The sequence below is a fragment of the Dipteris shenzhenensis genome, chromosome 19 (genome assembly GCF_047967505.1).
Source record: "Dipteris shenzhenensis isolate YYH24624 ecotype China chromosome 19, Dip_SZ_1.0, whole genome shotgun sequence".
NCBI classification, from domain to species: Eukaryota; Viridiplantae; Streptophyta; class Polypodiopsida; order Gleicheniales; family Dipteridaceae; genus Dipteris; species Dipteris shenzhenensis.
The window spans coordinates 2085414-2104829 of NC_141614.1; the positions used below are offsets into that span (position 1 = coordinate 2085414).

General features: G+C 45.5%; 1 protein-coding gene across 3 annotated transcripts in view; it reads left to right on the forward strand.

Moving 5' to 3' along the window:
* Positions 1–19416, forward strand: part of LOC147889914 (Spc97 / Spc98 family of spindle pole body (SBP) component) — a 144533-nt gene that overhangs the window by 34691 nt on the left and 90426 nt on the right. For all 3 annotated transcript variants that reach the window (XM_087390731.1, XM_087390732.1, XM_087390733.1), the window contains 3 exons: positions 1158–1349; positions 1488–1871; positions 17346–17701. In XM_087390731.1, the coding sequence (XP_087246857.1) occupies positions 1158–1349; positions 1488–1871; positions 17346–17701 (932 nt within the window). The remainder of the gene's footprint in view (positions 1–1157; positions 1350–1487; positions 1872–17345; positions 17702–19416) is intronic.

Genomic DNA, 19416 nt, shown 5'->3' on the forward strand with positions numbered 1-19416 from the left:
GAGAGAGAGAGAGAGAGAGAGAGAGAATGACACAGGAGTGGGGCAATAGCAACTGTATATATCAGGGAATACAACTCATCCTGAGAAGAAAGAATGCTCCATTGGACTCTGGAGGAAGACACTGAAGAGTGGAAGGGGGGGGAGCCTTTTTATAGGTCCCCAGCTAGCCTGTCGGCCAGCAGGGGCGTCAGGTTGACCCGACCAGTCCCACCGTGTAATTCGACGTGGTTGAGAGCCCAAACTGGATCCCACCTTAGCCCTGACTATGGGCCATGATAGCCTCAACCAGCCAGCCTAGTCCGGCCAGGATCTTAACAATATCTATTCTCGACATATGTATTTCAAATGAAAGGAACTCCTCTGAATATTAATGCCCCATCAACAACCTTCCCGTTTAAGCTGGTGGGAATTTGGTACGATTATTCATACATACATCTGCTGTAATTATGTTAAATGCAAAGACATTATAGGAGAGTGTGGGAAATTCATAAAGTTTTTTGAGCATGGTTGGTGCAATCCTTTAGTGCTAGCCTTTGTCATGGCTGAGTTTGCCCTTCACCTCCGGAGGGCCGACAGAAACTCAGTACGAAGACTTTGTATAAAAGGATGCTCAAGTATGTGTGGGTGTGTGAATTTGTATGTGTGAGAGCATATTTTTATACTATGGTCTACACCCACTGTTGGGCGCTGATGACGTCAGTGGGGATGTCATAGTAGCCAGTCCCTGCTATGCGTGATGGAGTTTATGGTTTTTAATCTTATGAGTGACTATCGTGAGATTGAAACTGCACTATGTTGTGTTTTTAGAGGATGAGTTTGGGAATGTTCCTGGATTCATCTAGGTATATGGTTGGCTTAATCCTGCATGTAGCATGAAAACAGATTCTGTTTCCCAAATGGTATTTAAATAGTTCTCCTTTCGGCAAATTATTATGTAAAGACTTTGGGCTATGTTGGAAATGCTTTCTATAGTTTACAAAGCCCTGAGATGGAGTGGCTTGCCTTTCTGAAAGATGAATACGATGGGAGTTGCCTCAAAGTGCATAGGTTTTCTTGCTATAAATAAAACAAATCACATTACAAGACTTGCATGTTGAAAAACTGTGTTTTCATGATAAGTTGTTCCTTATGCACAATTTGCCCTTCTTTGTCAGCAGGAGGCGGATGTTGTTCATGTTGAGCTTTTGCAGTATTTGTTCTCTCGTGCTTGCCAGCCATATCTAGTATTCATTCAATCTTGGCTTTACTGTGCTATTGTCAAAGATCCTTACAAAGAATTTATCGTGGATGAAACCCTTGTCGAGATGGGAGCGTCATCACTCCAAGAGCATCCTTTGAATTGTCTCAAGGTGAAAGTCTTGGCTCTTTGTCACATCGTTCTTGTCATATTTCTATGTCTAACAGCTTTCCTTTACATTTCTGTGATCATTTTTTGCATGGAGATTGAATTATCAGGGTTCTTGTACTTTATGTTTCTTCTTATGCAGAAATCAGTGTCTATTCCTTGCTTTTTAGAGGGGATCTGCACTCCTCTTCTACGGGCCGGTCAGCAGCTGCAAGTTCTGTTAAGACTTGCTGAGACTGGCAGTTTTTTAAAGGCAACTCACAGTTTTGCTAGTGGCTCAAAATTTGCAGCTGCTCATGCGGGATTGGGAACATTGGAAGGTGCATTGAAGTGCTGGACCGATTTCTCAAGTGAAAAGTCTTGTATTTTACCTGTTCTAGTCTTTAGTAAAGAAAGATTGGAAGAACTGACAAAGGAAAGAGAAAGAACTCAACAAGAATTGATGGGAAAGTTAGATATGCTATTTGCAAGAGTTAAGCTGGAAAGCCAAGGAGTAGATGCATCGGAGCAATGGAATTTCACAACAGTGAGTATCTTCGTTGACAGGTGGTATATGATCACTAACACGAGCGGGGTCTCAATGATGTCATTCTTAGTAGTCTATTTCTGGATGATTGTTAGAAAGACTAACAGGATTATGCTGTTTTTTAATAAATAATGTAGGAAGCCTGTTTGGAAATCCCAGCACAAATTTTGATATTGGAAATTTCCTATCAACTAAATGCTCAAGACAGAGAATATATCTTACCCTTTTCATTGCTTTTGAAACAATTAATTAATGTATGCAATATGATTGGATTAAGCCAGATCACCCGCCTGCTCCCAGCCAGAAACCATAACCCTTCCCCCCCTTTTTGCTGCTGCTGCAAAAAGAAAGAAGGAATTTCAAAGGGCAATATGCGAGCTGTTGGTTGTTTTTTGATCAATTATTTGAAAGTAGACAGATCTGGGCTCAAATACCCAAGCCTTCCTCCACTTTGCAACACTCTGTGTCAACGGTATTTGATCCTTCCTGGAATTGCAAGTTATATGTCCATATAGGAGCAGCTTGGATACTTTAAGCCAAAGGAACCTTGTACTGATAATCAGGATTTCCCATTATGCTTCTGGTTGCCTAATCACCGTACGTGTAAAACAGTGGCCAAAGGTCAATAATTTGAAGAATGGAGGGGAAGTAGGAGGGCTATATGTTTACTGATTGAGTATGGGAAGGATGTAATAGACCTGGGCCACGCTCTTCTTCAACATCATGATGTGGCAACAAGCTGTGCAGGCTCTCGTGATCAGCTTTTTTATGCCACATTATTCTATTGTCTTGCATTGTAGCTGGCCCAATGAATGACATCACGGCAAACCATCAAGCAGGGTTTGTGGACGACCTCATGTCAATCTTCTTACTCTGTATTATCATTTTATTTGTTGAATCTCCAGGTGGATGGGTGTCTGAAAACTAATCGCTGCAATTAGAAGGGATCTGTTTTTCTTTTGACCCAAGACAAGATGATAAAAAAAGTGTGGGGCAGGAAATATACTTGTGGTTTGGCAAAAATAGGAACTTTTTCTTAAACCTGAAGAAGACCAGATGCAACAACAGCTATCCGTAGTCTACAACCACCGCACAGGCAAGGTCTTATATAACTGCTCATGCCTATATGTCCTATGTGAGGCCTCTCCATGCAATGAAAATGCAGACAGGCCCAAGTTCCCAATGAGTCTAGAGGTACACAGCTCATGATCCCATCATGTTCTCCAAGAATCCTAGTTGTGACCTAGGGTATGGTAGTTTGGCTTTCAGCAGAGGAGCAAGTGTTCCAATTTCTCAGGACAAGAGCAGTTTACCAGCCTACATGCTAAGGGAGGGCTCTATGGTTGTGGGCTCGTATGAGAGCAGCATGCATGCATACTGGAAACAATGTAAAGCCCTCCCTTCCACCTAAAAACGATGTGTGCTAAATGATAGCCAGATTGAAGCACGAAATTGGCACAGCTTGGCACATTTTGGTCACCCGTTGCCATCTCATAATAGGGAACAGAGAGCACATCCAACCAGTGGCCCCTCTGGCAACCATTCAGCTTGATATTGTCTACAGCTTGTGATCCAAATGAAAGAATCACACAGGGTACAAATGCGTCCCTCTTTGGGTATGCCCTCCACTCGACCACTCTCTATACGGAGGCGGTGTGGTGAGATCCGAAACTACCCGATTGAGATCCTCATAGAGCGGGGGAGGTGGATTTGTGTGTACCCAAGTGGGTCGATGAAGCCTGCTCTGAGATCCGTAGGCAATGGTTTATGTAAAAGCTAAGCTTCACAAGGAGCTGACGGGGTGCCAACCAAGTCTTGAAGGTGTGTAGCTGAAGGAGGTCCTTCTCGGACGACTTTGGTTCACCTCATGAGATGTAAGCGGGATAAAGGAGGCCTCAATGCTATACTGAAATGGGGATAGCCTGTCTTTATTGAGCCCCAGGGTCTCAAACCATCTGCAAGCACGGGCATACCAACACCTCTCGTCCCCCTCTGCTGCTGGTGTCATTGAGGAGTGCGAATCCAACCAAGGAAGCTTGTGTCACCGTGAGGTGCAAGATCCATATTGCGGAATGTGGAAGAGATATGTAATGACCTGGAATGTTGCATCGAGCTGTAGCGGGGATGCTTCGAACTCAGCCAAAACATTCAGGTTTGGAATGGAGGGCTCACTGATGATCATTCGTGACAGCATGAGAACGTGAAACCTCTCAACTCGAGCCCACTTCGTCTCTGATAGGTCAGGCCCCCAACAAGGGCTGCCATACATCCTATGCATCGGACAAGAGAGTCGAAGATGAGAGACTTCATCTGAGGGTCTTGGAAGTGGGAGTGAAAGCATTGTCGCTCAAGCTTGGCCAACCTCCTGCTTAGTCTAGCCTATAGTGCTAGTCGCATCATAAAGATCAGGCTAGAGAACACGGCCTGGTAACCCATCCAGGGTAAAATGCTCCCTGTGCATGGCTGCCCGAGATGTGTTCAAGATCATAACCTTGGTTTTACCAACAACCTTCAAGTCATGTGTCTCATAGAAAGCATGTAGTGCGTCGAGGTGTATCTGGAGCCCCTTTGCTGAGGAGGATAGCAGGACCACATCTTTTGCATATAGAAGTATTCGAAGCAAGGATCTGGCCAGAGAGCAGCCAATCCCCCCTAGGGTCCCGATAAAGGTCTCAAGCTCATCTATGTTGAGGCCAAACAAGGTCGGTGACAAAGGACAACCTTGACCCCAATGGTGCTCATGATCTCCTCTGTCCACTTTGCACCAGTACGAACCCTCCTTGAGACTCTCTCGTAAAGTGCCATGATTGCCCATATGATCTCTTGCTTGTATCTCAACTCTTGCAAGCGTCTGATGAGTCGGGCTCTTGGCATTGTGTCAAAAGCTTTGCAAAATCCACAAAGCAACAGTACACCCTCTCTCTGCGTGCCCTTGTCTCCTTCATGACCCCCCTGAGTGTGAGTATGTGATCCATGGTCCCGTGGTCTACCCTGAAGCTTGCCTACGCCGCGGTTCTAAAGCCCGAAGCTCTGCGACTAGGTTAACCTTTGCGTCAAGTACTGATGCATAGATCTTGGACATAACATGCCCAATCATAATGGTCATGTAGTTTTTAGGGCTCATGGAATCTCCTGCCTTGTGTATGGGTGTGATAGTGTTGAGGGTCCCAGTGTGTGGACGAAGCTTGCGTAAACTACTTCATCGAAGAGATTTGCTAAGATTGAGGTCATGGTGTCTATCCCGTATTTAATGAATTCAGTGATTAGGCCCTCATGATGTTTTTCTTGGCCCTTGTGAAGCTTCCAGGCTGCATGCTTGATACCACTGGCTGTGAAAAGCGTGCATGAAGTGGGGCCTGATACATGTGAAAGGTCAGGTGCTGGCTGGTTAGGGACTTGTGAAAGGTCAGGTGCTCGGCCATTGTGAAGCTTCACCACTGGTTGTGAAAAGCGTGCATGAAGTGGGGCCTGGTACATGTGAAAGGTCAGGTTTTGGCTTGCGTAGGAGTGCCAGGTTGTGGTGTCTGTGAGAGGGGATGGGGCTCTTTGTTCAAGGAACCTTTGTCAGAAGTCTTTAGAGGTCTTACTAAACAAAATGTTCAGTAACTCCTCTTCGTTCTGGCAGATGCAAGCCTGCTTCTTCTGACAAATCATGTAGGGTAGCCTCATGTAGAGAGAGTGTGATTAAGGCGGTCTGATCCTCTAAGAGCGGTATGTGGTCTATGTCTCTAAGCAAGTCGGCGAGGCGAGCGGAGTAGGCGGGCTTAAGTGTATGGTCAAAGTGTATGTCGTGATAGGTAGTGTCTGTGATTGATGGCGTAGTGTGGGATGTGCGCAATGGTGTGAAGACACTAAAGAAAAGATAAGTATGATTTGCTCCTAGAGGCGGTGGTAGGGTGGTGGGATAGAGAAATTAGTAATCTGTGAAGTGAAGGTAGGAGATCCCATGAGGTAGTCAACTACGATGGACCACCCTCTGTGGGGAAAATAGGTGAAGCCACCCGAGGAGGGCCAATGACTCAGGTCATTATAGATGACAAGATCATCTATTCTGCCCATGTATGATAAGGCATGCCCATAAGCTATGACTAGGGCCCGCTTGTCTACTGAGACTCGAGACATCCCGGCCTCATCTATGTCAACATTTGGTAACAGAATAGAATCATTACGGAAATCGAGAAGTGATACCTGGCGTGTATTTGTCCTGGCGTTAAAGTCTTTGACAAGGAGGACTTTCTTGCAACTCGAGAAATCCTTGATGTCTTGGTAAAGGGCTGCGTAGGGTGAGGTCTCATCCTCCTCGCGTAGATCCCTAGCGAAATGTGAACTCTCGAGGGGGGTGGAGTAATAGACTGCGAAAAGAAGATCTTCATGGGGAGGTCGTCGGACCCAAAACCATAGGAACTTGGTGTGTGGATCTCGTCTCTCGATAGAGATCGTCCCAACCAGAGATGATCGATATAGAACTCCAACTCCTCTTGATCCTTGGACACCTCTAGTCTCTCGGGTCCCATCTTAATATTTTGTCATCCACGTATAAGCATTGACTATGGGCAAGGGGTGCTCTGCACTATGGTGGGTCTTTGTGTAAACAGCTATATCCTGACCTGTGTATGATTTTGAGAAATTCCCTGGATTTGACCATAGAGTACCGCTGTAGTTCGTGAAGGTCCGAAACGAAGAGAGAGAGAGAGAGTGTAGGTACAAGACGGATAGGTAGTCACGTCAAAAAACTTAGATAACTTGAAAACACACAAGTACAAAGTACTTGTACCTAGACCTAGGACTAAGTGTCCTAGGTGTCACATAGGACTAAGTATCCTATGTGGCCTAGAAGGCACTAACGCTATAAGTGCCTACACTTATGCCTACAAGGCACATACCATGGCCTATAGGGCATCACTAGAACCACCAGAAGATGGCCTACAAACCCCCCTCCATGGGATGAGCTGAAGTACTCTGGAAACATCTCAGAATACCTGGTAGTTTCTGGTCATGGTGGCACATGTTCATCCAAAAGGATATAGCCACCTATGAATGCACAAGGAATGTCAGATCATGTAACAAAGGGAACCAAGTGTAAAGCCTGTCGGAAGACTTCGAACTTGGGACGAGGAAGTGTCTTTGTAAACATATCTGCGATGTTGTCCTCTGTGGGAAGATAGGACAACTCTATGTCTCCTGCTGACAACCGCTCCTGAACATAATGATAGTGAACTTCAATGTGCTTGGTACGCGCATGAAACACTGGGTTACGCACAATGGCCAAAGCACTCTGGATGTCAGTCTAGACAATAGTGGAGGATGTCTGGCAAATACCAAGATCTGTAAGTAACTGTCGAAGCCAAACACACTCTACTGTAGCGGTGAAAGCTGCCCTGTACTCAGCCTCACAGCTAGACGTGGCAACCGTCGGTTGCTTCTTGCTGAGCCAAGAAATACATGAATTGCCAAGCAAAAAACAATTGCCAGTATGTGACACTCTGGTGTCGGAACATACTGCCCAGTCACTATCCATGTAAGCATGCATGGTAAGTGAACCCTGATCACCGTAGAAGAGGGCTAAGTCCTGAGTGCCTCTGAGATATCTGAAGACTCTCTTCACTGCTTGCCAATGCTGTAAACTGGGCATGTGCATGTTTTGAGCAATTTAAGCAGCTTCAACCGATGCTGAGGGATTCAGATGAAGCCGTTGCATAGAGTGAGCAAAAAGTGGAGGAGATGAAGGAGAACATCTGCAGCCTTAGGGTGAGGGAGGAAGGAAACAAGAAGCAACTTCATCATGTACAAAGCAAGATTGTGGTATTGACAGCCAGAATAGTTAAATCGGATGCCTATCCTACTATGTAATAGAGTCTGAAATGCATGGTCTACCATACCCCCATCATAGATGACTGATGTATCTGATGGCCTGCGTGCTACCACCCTATGCACGTTTTTTTCCTTGGGGTGTTTGTGCATACAAAACCTAGCTGTAGACAATGCCATTTGCCATTGCCCAAGTCATGGACAGATCAAATGTGCTTGCCGACTAATCTGCTGAGCTGAGATACTGCATACTGCAAGTCAGGTCTGGTGTGACATAAATAAATAAGGCATCCAACAGCCTGCTGATAAAGAGTGATATCACATGGTGGGCTCCCATCATGAGCTGAGAATTTGAAGCCAGGGTCCACTGGAGTAGAGATTGGTTGTAATCCTCAAATTGAAAACGATCAAGGAGCTGTCCAATATGCTTGGACTGAGACATCATGATACCCCCATCAACATGAGCAAACTGAATGCCCAAATAATAATGAAGCCGTCCCATGTCTGACATTTCAAAAATCTGCTGCAAATCAGCCTTGAAAGCTGCAATTTGCTGAGTATCTGGGCCCGTGATAAGCATATCATCCACATATAAAATCGGCACTAAAAAATCAGATCCACTCCCACGGACATAAAGAGTGGGTTCTGTGGGGCTATTGTGAAAACCAAGGGATAGTAAGTGTGCATGAATTTTGGCATACCATGCCCTGGGTGCCTGCTTCAATCCATAAAGAGCTTTTTGAAGCCGGCATACCTTATTTTGAGAATTAACAACCTCAAAGCCAGGAGGTTGTGTGACATAGACTTCTTCCTGCAGATCCCCATGAAGAAAAGTGGTATTGATGTCAAGTTGGTGCACTTGCCAATGATGATGGGCTGCAATGGCAATTACACATCGAATGGTAGCAATCCTGGATGTGGGAGCAAATGTCTCCTCAAAGTCAATGCCTTGTTGTTGGGCATACCCTTTTGCAACAAGACGGGCTTTGTATCGATCTATGCTGCCATCAGATTTTCTTTTTAATTTGTAGACCCACCGCGTTCCAATGGCATGCTTGCCAGGTGGGAGATCTACTAATTCCCATGTGTCATTTTTGGCAATAGATTGCAACTCAGCTTTCATTGCATCCATCCACTCTTTGCTGTCAAAAGCATCTTTATGGCACAAAGGCTCTTCATTGCAAGCTGTAGCAAGGAGTGCAAACTCAAGAAAGTGACCATGCTGTCTATTCCCTGATCTTGTCTGGGCAGCAAAAGGCTGATCTTGTTTGCTGTCCCTCAATGTATCAAGAAGCCATCTGGGAACTTGCCTTTGCTGTCTATTGACAGCTCTTTCTTCAATGATTGCATCATGAGTAATGGGATCATTTTGTGTTGGAAAAGAAACTTGCAAATCAGCATGAGGTTGTGGCTGATTATTGCTTAGTGGAGGGCCTGAAGGAGGCTCATGTTGCTGCTCAAAATCCTCCTCTGATGATGGCAGAGGTAACCAAGATTCAAAGGCATCAAACATGTCAACATCTGGCTTTGCTTTGCAGTCCACAAGAGGAGAAGCTGAATGTTCAGCAAAGATCACATCTCTACTGACAATAATCTTCCCAGTATTTGGTTGATATAACCGATACCCTCTGCTCTCCTGGCTGTAACCAATGAATATGCATTTGATTGCCTTGTCATCAAGCTTATGTCTCGGCTGAGATGGTACATGAACATATGCAAGAGACCCAAAAACTTTCATGTGTGAAAGTGAAGGCTTCCTGCCTTTCCATGCTTCATAAGGTGTAATAGTCTTTAATGCCTGTGTAGGTGATCTATTCAGCACATAGTTGGCACACATTACTGCATCAAGCCAAAATTTATTGGGCAAAGACTTGGCCTTAAGCATGCATCTGGCCATCTCCATTGTGAACCTGTTTTTCCTTTCAGAAACAAGATTCTGTTGAGGAGTGTAAGGAGTAGTGCATGAGTGAATAATGCCCCGTGAGGATAGAAATGCATCAAACTCCTTTGACATATACTCACCCTTCCTATCTGTGTTGAGGGTGACAAGCTTGTTTCCTGATTCATTCTCAACCATATGCAGCCATCTCTGAAAGCATAAGAAAACTTCAGATTTGGCCTTTAAAGGATATGCCCAGCAATACCTTGTGAAATCATCAATGAGAGTCATGAAATACTTGTATCCTCCAATGGCGTTTGTCCTCATTGGGCCACAGACATCACTGTGTACTAGCTGCAATTTCCTTTGTGAGAGTTTTGGACAATTCTTTTGAAAAGGAAATCGATGCATCGTACCCAAAAGACAACCCTCACATACATGTTTGGAAACTGTGTGAGTCTGAGGTACATCATTTGCCATCTGTTGTGAATGTAGCTTTGCAAGAGCTCTATAATTGAGATGGCCCATTCTCTCATGCCAAAGATGAGTTTCAGCAAGCTGTGAATCTGAAATAGCCAATGCTTCAATAGAAAGTGCAGCTAAATGATGATCAAAGTGATAAAGCTCTTTTTGCAAAGTGCCAGTGAGAACTATGGCATTGTCATCACGAAGATCATATACTAGGCATCTGTAGCCATCAAAAATTACTATGAAACCTGAAGTAGCAATTGCTGAAATTGAAATCAAGTTGACTTCAATGCCAGGCACAAAAAGAACATTTGTCAGAGTGACAAGATGACTGGAAATGGATGTGAGCTGCACATCTCCAACTCCTTTTACAGCATATGAAGCATTTTTAGCACATGTAACAGTCCCCCTCGAGGTGCATCAGCTAGAGAATGACTGTCTGCAAGATGTGACATGCTTGGAAGCACCACTATCAAATTACCAGGACTGAGCATCATTAGCAGTAAAGAGTGCATCAGCTTTGGAGGGATCAAATGAGCAATGGACAGCCCATGCCCAATCATCCTAAAGAGCATGTGCATGTGAAGCATCTGCTGGCTCATGGGATTCAATAGCATGTGAGGCATTAACTGTCAATCCTGCTTTCTTTTTCTCCGAAGCAATGCGCTTCCTGCATTCTGAAATGTCATGTCCAGGCTTGCGACAATAGTTGCATCTTTTCTTCTTTCCCTTATCTGCTGTATTTTTAGATGCATGGGAGGAATTGCAGCTGCTATGCGTAGAGGAATTGCAGCTGCTGTGCGCAGATTTTGTCTTGCCCATAGGCTTGGAAGCCTTGCCTCTTCCTATCTGCTGTGAAGCAAATGCATGATCAGGAATAATGGCTTGTCTGTTAGCTCTACTTTGCTCTTCTTGTACAAGCAAAGTAACTAGCTGGTCAAAAGAATAGTGGTCTGGATTACCCATGGCCACTAATCGAAGGGTTGTAGCAAACCCTTGATATGTATATGGTAGTCCATTCAATGTGGTACTGACAAGCTGTGAATTTGGCACCACCTCATCAATGTTGGCAAGTTGTTCCATGAGGTCCTTGACCTTTGTCAAATATGCATCCATTGACTCACCTTTATTCATATTCACTTCCTGTAATTGCCTTCTCAAATATGCAACACGAGCTTCATTGCGTATCTGATAGAGAGAAGCCAATTTATCCCAAGCATCCTTTGCTGTCCTGCAAGACCGGATGTGTGGAATAATGATTCTCTTGCATGATAAAGCAATGCATGAATGTGCATTTGCATCTCTTGCATCCCATCTTGACTGTTCTTGAGTTGGAAGAGCAGCAGTAGGAGTGCTAGAAGATGAGGCATCAGGAGGAGTACCCCCTGCAGAAGAACCAGCAGTAGAAACAACCACTGTAGCATTGGCTGGCCTCAGATCAGCCCCAGAAACAATATTCCACAAATGCTTTGCAACAAGAATATGTTTCATGAGATAAGACCACATCGGATAGTTGGTGCCATCCAACTTATCATCTTCACGAAGAACTCCAAATAAATCTTGATTGTTCCCAGGCCTAGCAACTGTGATACCCTGAAAAAGACATGAAAACCCAAAAGCCTCAAGGCTATCACTACAAAAAAAGCTGGCTGTCCCAAAAGTGACAGCAAATATTTGCAAATTTCTGACCCAAATCAAAGGGCAAATGCAGATTTGACCCAAATGTGACTGTGACAGGCAATGTTCACTGCAAAAACAACAAATTTGGCAAAAGCCCCAAAGTTATTGAGGGCAAATAGGCCAAAAAGAGGGCAAATGCAGAAAAGCCCCAAATTTTGCTGAAATTTTTGCAAATGTGACCCAATGTATGCAAATCTGACTCAATGTCCTGCAAATGTAACTTAATGTCCTGCAAATGTAACTCAATGTCCTGCAATCTGACCCAATGTACTGCAATCTAAACAAGAATTTGCAATCAAAGGAGGTGAGAGGAACTGAAAGCCCCAAATTTGCCAATGTCCTGCAGAAGCCCCAAAACTGCAAATGTCTGTAGATGAATGTACGTAGAGTCGCACGTGTGAAACTGTATGGAATACCCAGAGCAAGTACAAGCTGTACGATCAGCTGTTCTACATGTACATGTGTACGGAAAGCTGGTACAAGCTGCTAACGACTGATCTGTAGGTATACATGTACGGAAGATCGTACGAAAACAGGGACCTTGTACGGACCATGTACGGTGCAGGTACCTTGTACAGAGTTCCTACGCAGGTACAGTTGTACAGAGAAGTTTTTGCACAGGTACAGTTGTACGGCGAAGTTTCTTTGTACTTACTACTGAAAAGTTCTTGTGCAGGTACGGTTGTACGGCGCAGGTACCGTTGTACGGCGAATCTACCACTGAAGATACGACGATGCAGATATCACTGAAGGTACGGCGATGCAGGTATGGATGTGCACGGACGTGCAGTACGGCGATGCGACGCGCAGGTATGGCGACGTGCAGTACGGACGTACACGGACGTATAGTACGGCGATGTGACGGGTAGGTACGGCGACGTGCAGTACGGCTACAGGTACCAGACCTTCCGTACGATTGTACGGAAGGGAATGCAGTTACACCTTTGGTTTGGGAAGCTGGACGCCTCGATCTTGGACAGCAGTTGGAGAGCCTCGAACAGGCTAGAAATGTGACGACCAGCAGTGCAGCAGACTCCCAATGAGCAATGGGAGACTCGGGGGCTGACTTGAGCTGGAAGACAAGAGCAATACCTGCTCTGATACCACTGAAGGTCCGAAACGAAGAGGGAGAGAGAGAGTGCAGGTACAAGACGGATAGGTAGTCACGTCAAAAAACTTAGATAACTTGAAAACACACAAGTACAAAGTACTTATACCTAGACCTAGGACTAAGTGTCCTAGGTGTCACATAGGACTAAGTGTCCTATGTGGCCTAGAAGGCACTAACACTATAAGTGCCTACGCTTATGCCGACAAGGCACATACCATGGCCTATAGGGCATCACTAGAACCACCAGAAGATGGCCTACAGTTCCAAACACTGCAGGTCAGGGTCTCAGTGCTCAAGTCTCTGCTCAAGTCTCATAGACTGCCCCCTATGTGGGAGGGCCACCCGATCCCCGTCAGGGACCCGTCAAAAGCTGTCCCTCTCGGACAACTGGGCACTTCCCCTCCTTGTGGGTAATCTCCCGCTGTTGTAGGAGGGTTTGTCTCTCTTCGACCTGAAGGGGTGTCAGATCCTCGTCTAAGTGGATGGGTGGGAACGGAAAGCTGAGAGTCTACGTAGTTCTACGAGGTGGGCCTGGGCATCTCTGAAGCGGATGATGAGAGGCTGCTCGATCCTATGTACCTGAACCCCAAGGGTGGAAGTCACAAATTGGATCGCGTCATCTACGAGGGTGGTAGCCGTGCGAGGTATCCCGTGTACTCTGATGTTGAGAGCTTTACTGGCCCTCTGCTGCTGCTCCAAAATGGTCGCTGAAACCATGGCCTTTACAGGTTCTCATTTCACCACATCTACCGACCTGGAGGTCTCTGCAATTGCTTACTGCATGGTGGCTATTTGTGCCTCAACAGCTTCTATTGCTGGTCCACTGTGTGGAGTTGTCACTGCAGCCACCGTCTCCTTCCGAGGCTGTGATATCTCTTGACTCAGGCTGTGAATGAGACGATCCTGCTCTGCCTCTCGTGTGTGGAGACGGTGTATCTCTAGGAGAACATGGTCCCAGGAATCTGAGGGGATTGTGTGGCCGTGAAATGTGTATAGATGTGGTGTGAAGGGGGGATGGATAATGGGAGTCGGGAGAGAGGCATGATGGGGAGACACGTGGAGTTTGAGCGTGGCGGGGCCTAATAAGAGGGGGAATGATGGCTGAATGGTAGAGGTGACAGGAAGGAGGCAAATAGTGTGTGTAGTGGTAGGATAATGGGTTGGGCTGAGAGGGGCTCCTCCTAATCCAAATACTGATGATGACGAAGACCCTGTAAACTTTGGCACTGCCCTAGACAATGTCGATATCGGCATAGTCATCTCCAGAGATGGTGCAGATGATGATGATGATGGTATGGAGGCTGAATTGGAGTTGGAAGCTGCTTGAGGAGGGGGTTTGTTGGCTGCCTTTTGGGTGGCAGTGCTGTCCACCTGTAGGCCTCTTTGATTGCTCCGCTTGTTCAGATCATCTATAGTGAGCTGCTTCTGTGGTTTCTCTTCCCTCTTGGGTATCCCTTTGTTTGTATCCTCTTTGCCCATTGTTCTCTTTCTATTCTCTGTTTTTCCAAACGATGCTGAAAGTATTGTCGAGATTATTGCCAAAATTCATGGAGGGGAGAGGGTGTGTAGCCCATACCTTCCATTGTCTGTGGACTGAAGAGGACTCCCTTTGGTGGTGATTTCTTGCATGTATTTGCATGCCACTGTGGTTTGGGCACCCTTTAGAGTGGTCGTGGCACCCTAGGGTATCTCCTTGGTGGTCCCATTTGGGGGTTTCTTGGCATGAATGGGGGGCGTTGAAGGCTGGAGGAGTCTTGGAGGAGGGCAGTTGCAGAATCGAGGGCAATGGAGCCCCCGTAGGGACTGTTGAGAGCAGGCAGGCCCTTGTAGGTCGAGGCGGTGGGACAGCCCGTGGGGGCTAGGTGTGTCCGGACAGGCCCGTGAAGGGCTGGGTACTTTGAGAGAAGCCTGTTGGGCTTGTTGCAGTTGGAGCAGCCCGTGCGTAGCCGGACAAGCCCGTGAGGGGCGGGTTACTGTGAGCGCAGCCCGTTGGGCTTGTTGTAGTCGGAGCAGCCTGTGAGGGTGCTGGGAATGGGTGGTCTGGCAGGTCGCGATGGCAGGCTGACGTGATGGTTGGCTGAACGCGAGGGGGTGGAAGCGGGGCTGGGGTCGTGACCTGAGGGCGAGGTTTGCTGAGGCGAGGCTGGTTGAGGGCGGCGAGGGGGCTGGCTGAGAGTGGCGAGGGCTGGTGAAGGCTGGTTGAGGGTGGCAAGGGTGGTGAGGGAGCTAGGGGAGGGTGACGAGGGGGCTGGCTGAAAGCAGCAGCATGAGAGAGAGAGAGAGAGAGAGAGAGAGAGAGAGAGAGAGAGAAGCCCTCGCGGGGCTATGCGACCAAACACATCCAAAAGGGAGCTTACAATATCTGGATATGACCAGAAATCAGAGGAGTGCCCATGGCAACTCAGCTCTAAGTTATTATAGCAGCCTATTCCTAGAAATTTTCTTAGAAAAACTATAGAAAAGTGGCCTTCATTACATCAGTTTAAGACTGAGGGTCTTTAGGTTTGGGTTTAAAATCCCTGATTAATGCTACTCCATCTCGGTAGACAGCCCATTTTCCAGCTTTGCGTGCATCTTTCACTTCAGCTAGTTCTGTGTTCCGTTGCTTGAGCTGAGCTGAAGTAAGCTCCTCTGATATCCAAACTCGGGTACCCTTCAGCTTATTTGTCTGTTGGAGAGAGAGAGAGAGAGAGAGAGAGAGAGAGAGAGAGAGATCCAAATGTTGAATGTCGACAAATGTGACTTCTGATCGTCAAGGGCTCACTCAGACGTTCTGCTAAGTTATTTTTTTCAAATTTTTATGTCTTTTTAATTTAAAAATTTATTTTTATTTTTCATTTTCGCATTCACTCATAATTTTTTTTAAAGTTGCTTACAAGCTCCCTTCTTTCCTTTGTTCTTCACTTGTTCTATAAAAATATTCTAGTCATATGAAGGTATAAATTTGAGACTCTGGAACGCTATAGATATCTAGGTGTCAATGTCCCCTCTGCATGGATTCAGTGCCTTTCTTCTGTATTTTGTTAGGTTTATGCATTTTTTCTAAAAAGACACCTTTATTTGAAGGCTGTAGCAGAAATCCACATTGAGAAATTGGGCTCAACGGACAAATGAACTTTTGCAGATTTCTTAAGATGTGTGATAAAAAACAATTGTTTTGTCCTCTTGACTATCCCCTTGTATTCTGGTGATCACAATAGATCCGTCTGACCGGTGTCTTTGCATTAGAACCCCTTGTAATATATCATTCCATGCATGCATACAAAAAGGATTTTGTGAATTCAGATATGTATGGGGATGACACTCATATGTGATGTAGGGGAAGGAAAGTGGCTTAATGGGAATGTGTCTCCATCAGAATCCATCCACATCTATTTTGCATCATCCCTTTTTATTGCCATTGTGATTGTTGCTCTAGCCTCTACATCAACACCTAAAGAAGTGTGCGACCCCTCCCAAACCTTGCATGTGTAATGTTTGGTGGCCGGGGAAGAGATTACGAAATACATATCTTGAGACATTTGACAATGCTCTTTTGGGCTCTGTCAGAAATTGACATCTTCACCCGTAATTTGCTACCCTATGATGAGGTTAATGCCTCATGGGATGGGATGTGTCCCTTTGTAAGGGCATATCCTTTCACAAATTTCATCCATGAAAATTGGAAACCTTTTCAGACAAGCGCTTTTCCTGAGAGCTGATTGCCTGGTTTTCATCAAGGTAAATCTGCTTAAGGTCTGTGCTTTGGTAGGATCCCCAACCTACCATCCATTCTGCTGGCAGCTGCAAATCAAAATTCATTTCCTCATTGGGAAGCCCAATTTTGGTATTCTCAAAATTCGATGGTCGTACTTTTCAAGTATCTTAAAGTTTTTCCTTAATTGGGGGTTGTAGTATTTCAGCTTTACTTGACGGTTCCTTTCTAACAATTTCAATGAAAGAAAAAGTTCCTTTAGCTGCAAATTCAAAGGTCATTGTCTTCATTCGGAAGCCCAATTTTGGTATTCTCAAAATTGGATGGTCTTTCTTTTGAAGTATCTTAAGTTTTTTTCTTCAGTGGGGGTTATAGTATTTCAGCTTTACTTGAGGGTTCCTCTCTAACGATTCAGTGAAAGAAAAAGTTCCTTTAGCATGCCGAACAGGATCTAAGAGACAATCAGGATTTACAACTCCATTAGACAACTTGCTTCAATGCTAGATAGTTGGTCCATTACAATGGTCCTGCCCACTCTTGTTGCAAAATAGAGTAAAACGGCTACATATATAATATGTCATTCTTTTTGGTCCCGGATCTTCCAAGAGCTCTTTCCACTACTTGAAAAACATGTTGAGATATTTTCTGGATATCCTCATCTGCAGACAAAGGTTATCCTGCTTTCAAGGCTGAATTCTAAATTGTTTCTAATATGCTCATATGCTGTCACATTCAGTAGCATGTGAGCCATATGTTCAATTTTGGACTCACTGCATGACTTGCATATCCTTTCAGTCCTGCTATCGAAGTTTAAACTGTGCTAATGCATTTCAGGATGTACGGTATGAAAGCACTGACGAGAAGCTGCAACAGCATGACAAAGGAAAAGTACTGTCAAATAGACCTTCCAATTGCTCTACAGTAGGTATATGTGACTCAACACGGCAGAGTACCGATATTACGTTGATAGATAAAGCTGTAGAAGATAGCTTACTGGTGGCAGATGCTGTGAAGTTGGAGAAAAAATCAGAAAAACCACATGGAGGAGGAACCTGGGAATTATATTTAAAGGAAATCAAGGAACAGAAGACAGACGAGTTGGGTTTCGTTGCAGTGGATATACAAGACAAGCTAGAGATTCCTCTAGAAGCTGTACTTCACAAGTGTGTTGCTCAAGAAGTACTTTCTCAGTATCCTTGTTGACCAGTCACCTCAGATTTGTGTAAGTCTGGTGCTCAAAGCGTGCTTACCTTTGTTAATGATTCATTTTCTAGTATTTCCACCATTTGTCTAACAAAAACTATATAGGTTCACACTTTTTGTCACATGTACCCCTGCACTTGGATGCAGTGTGACACGCTGGCTACATCGACAAGTGCTTAATAGGTCCCTAAATAGGTGACTGTGTTGTATGCGGTGACCCCGTTGTGAGCCCTAGTCTAGGGAAAGTCAGGCACAAGCTATGTAGGTCAGTCTCTCAAGCCTTGGGTCAAGTTCTTGTTTGCTTGTACCCACTGCAGGACAGTAGGTTAGTGTTTTAGTTGTAGGGATTAGATAGATCTAGGTCATAGCCTAGGACAGGAGCCCCAAAGGCTGGCCTATGACGTAGGAGAGGTGCAGCCATGGTAGGAGCCCCAAAGGGGCCCCCACAAGCAGCACCACGCAAGGCAAAATGGGCTGGGGGAAGGTGCTTTTATAGGCAGCCTATGCCCGTACCCAGTCTGCCCATAGGTGATAGGGCTGCAATAGCATGTCCTACCAGCCAGCCAACCAGTCGACTCGCTCGTCGGCCTGTCTGGGCAGGAAAAGTGGGGCCACTACAACCTCTATTTATAGGGACCCTTGCCCCCTCTTTTGGCATTCAGTCCTCAACCTCTCCAGCAAGTCTTCAGCCCCTTGTGCAGCACTCCAGCCAGTCTCCATACAGCAGCCCGAATCGGCCGTACAGATCAGGCCCAAGAAGAGGGTGACCAGCAGCACAACAGTCGGGGTTTGAGTCAGCACAACCAGGGAGGTTTGAGTTCTGTTCCAGTAGCTTTTCCTTTCAGTTTTACAGCTCTTTTATATCTCTTTCCACAGCTCTTTCTCTCAGTTTCACTCAGCTCTCATCTCTCAGTTCTCAGCTCTTTCCATCCTCGTTCTACCTCTGTTCACCTCTCTCACTCACACAGTTCTACTGCATGCCCGTGGACAGCACTAGCCTCTTCAATAGCCTCGGACAGTGGTCTACACCGTTAGTGTGGGCAGCATTGAGGCCTTGGTTGTTACTGGACTGTTTCTCAGGCTTTGTGGGTCAGCTCTCCGTGTTCAAGGTGTCATCCTCAGAGTTGCATTCTGACACTTTAGGAGCTTCTTTTGTTGTTTCAAGTTCTGCAAGTTTAAAGCAAATTCTCCCTTACATTGGGGGAGGGGGCCCTCAGTGGGTACACAGACCCAATTGGTTGTCGACTCCTTTTCTCTAACCTTCTCTGTGGTCATACACAAAATGTCTCGCAATAAGGTTTAAAGAAGGTATTGTTGTGATTTACATGATCATTAACCGTTGCATGTTACATTTGTATCAGAGCTTCGGTTTCTAATCTAGATTGACTACCGTGAGTGTATGGTTGTGTTGAGATTTAGGAGGACCACACATCCAAGTACCATGGAGCATGAAAGGAGACTCGAGTTCGAGAAGCACGACTTCCAAGAAGACAAAGATAGTCAGAAGAGTACGCTTTCGCTAAGCACTCAAGAGATGCTAGAGAAGCTTATGAAGCCGAATCGACTCCTATCCCAGCTGGTAGAAGGTTCATGGCAGCTGAACGGAAAAAGAAGACTGCTAGAGGAGACAAAGAAATAGCTTGAAGAAAAAGAAGAAAAAGAGGGAGCCACATCGGAAGAAGGCAAAGGAATCTCGGAATTC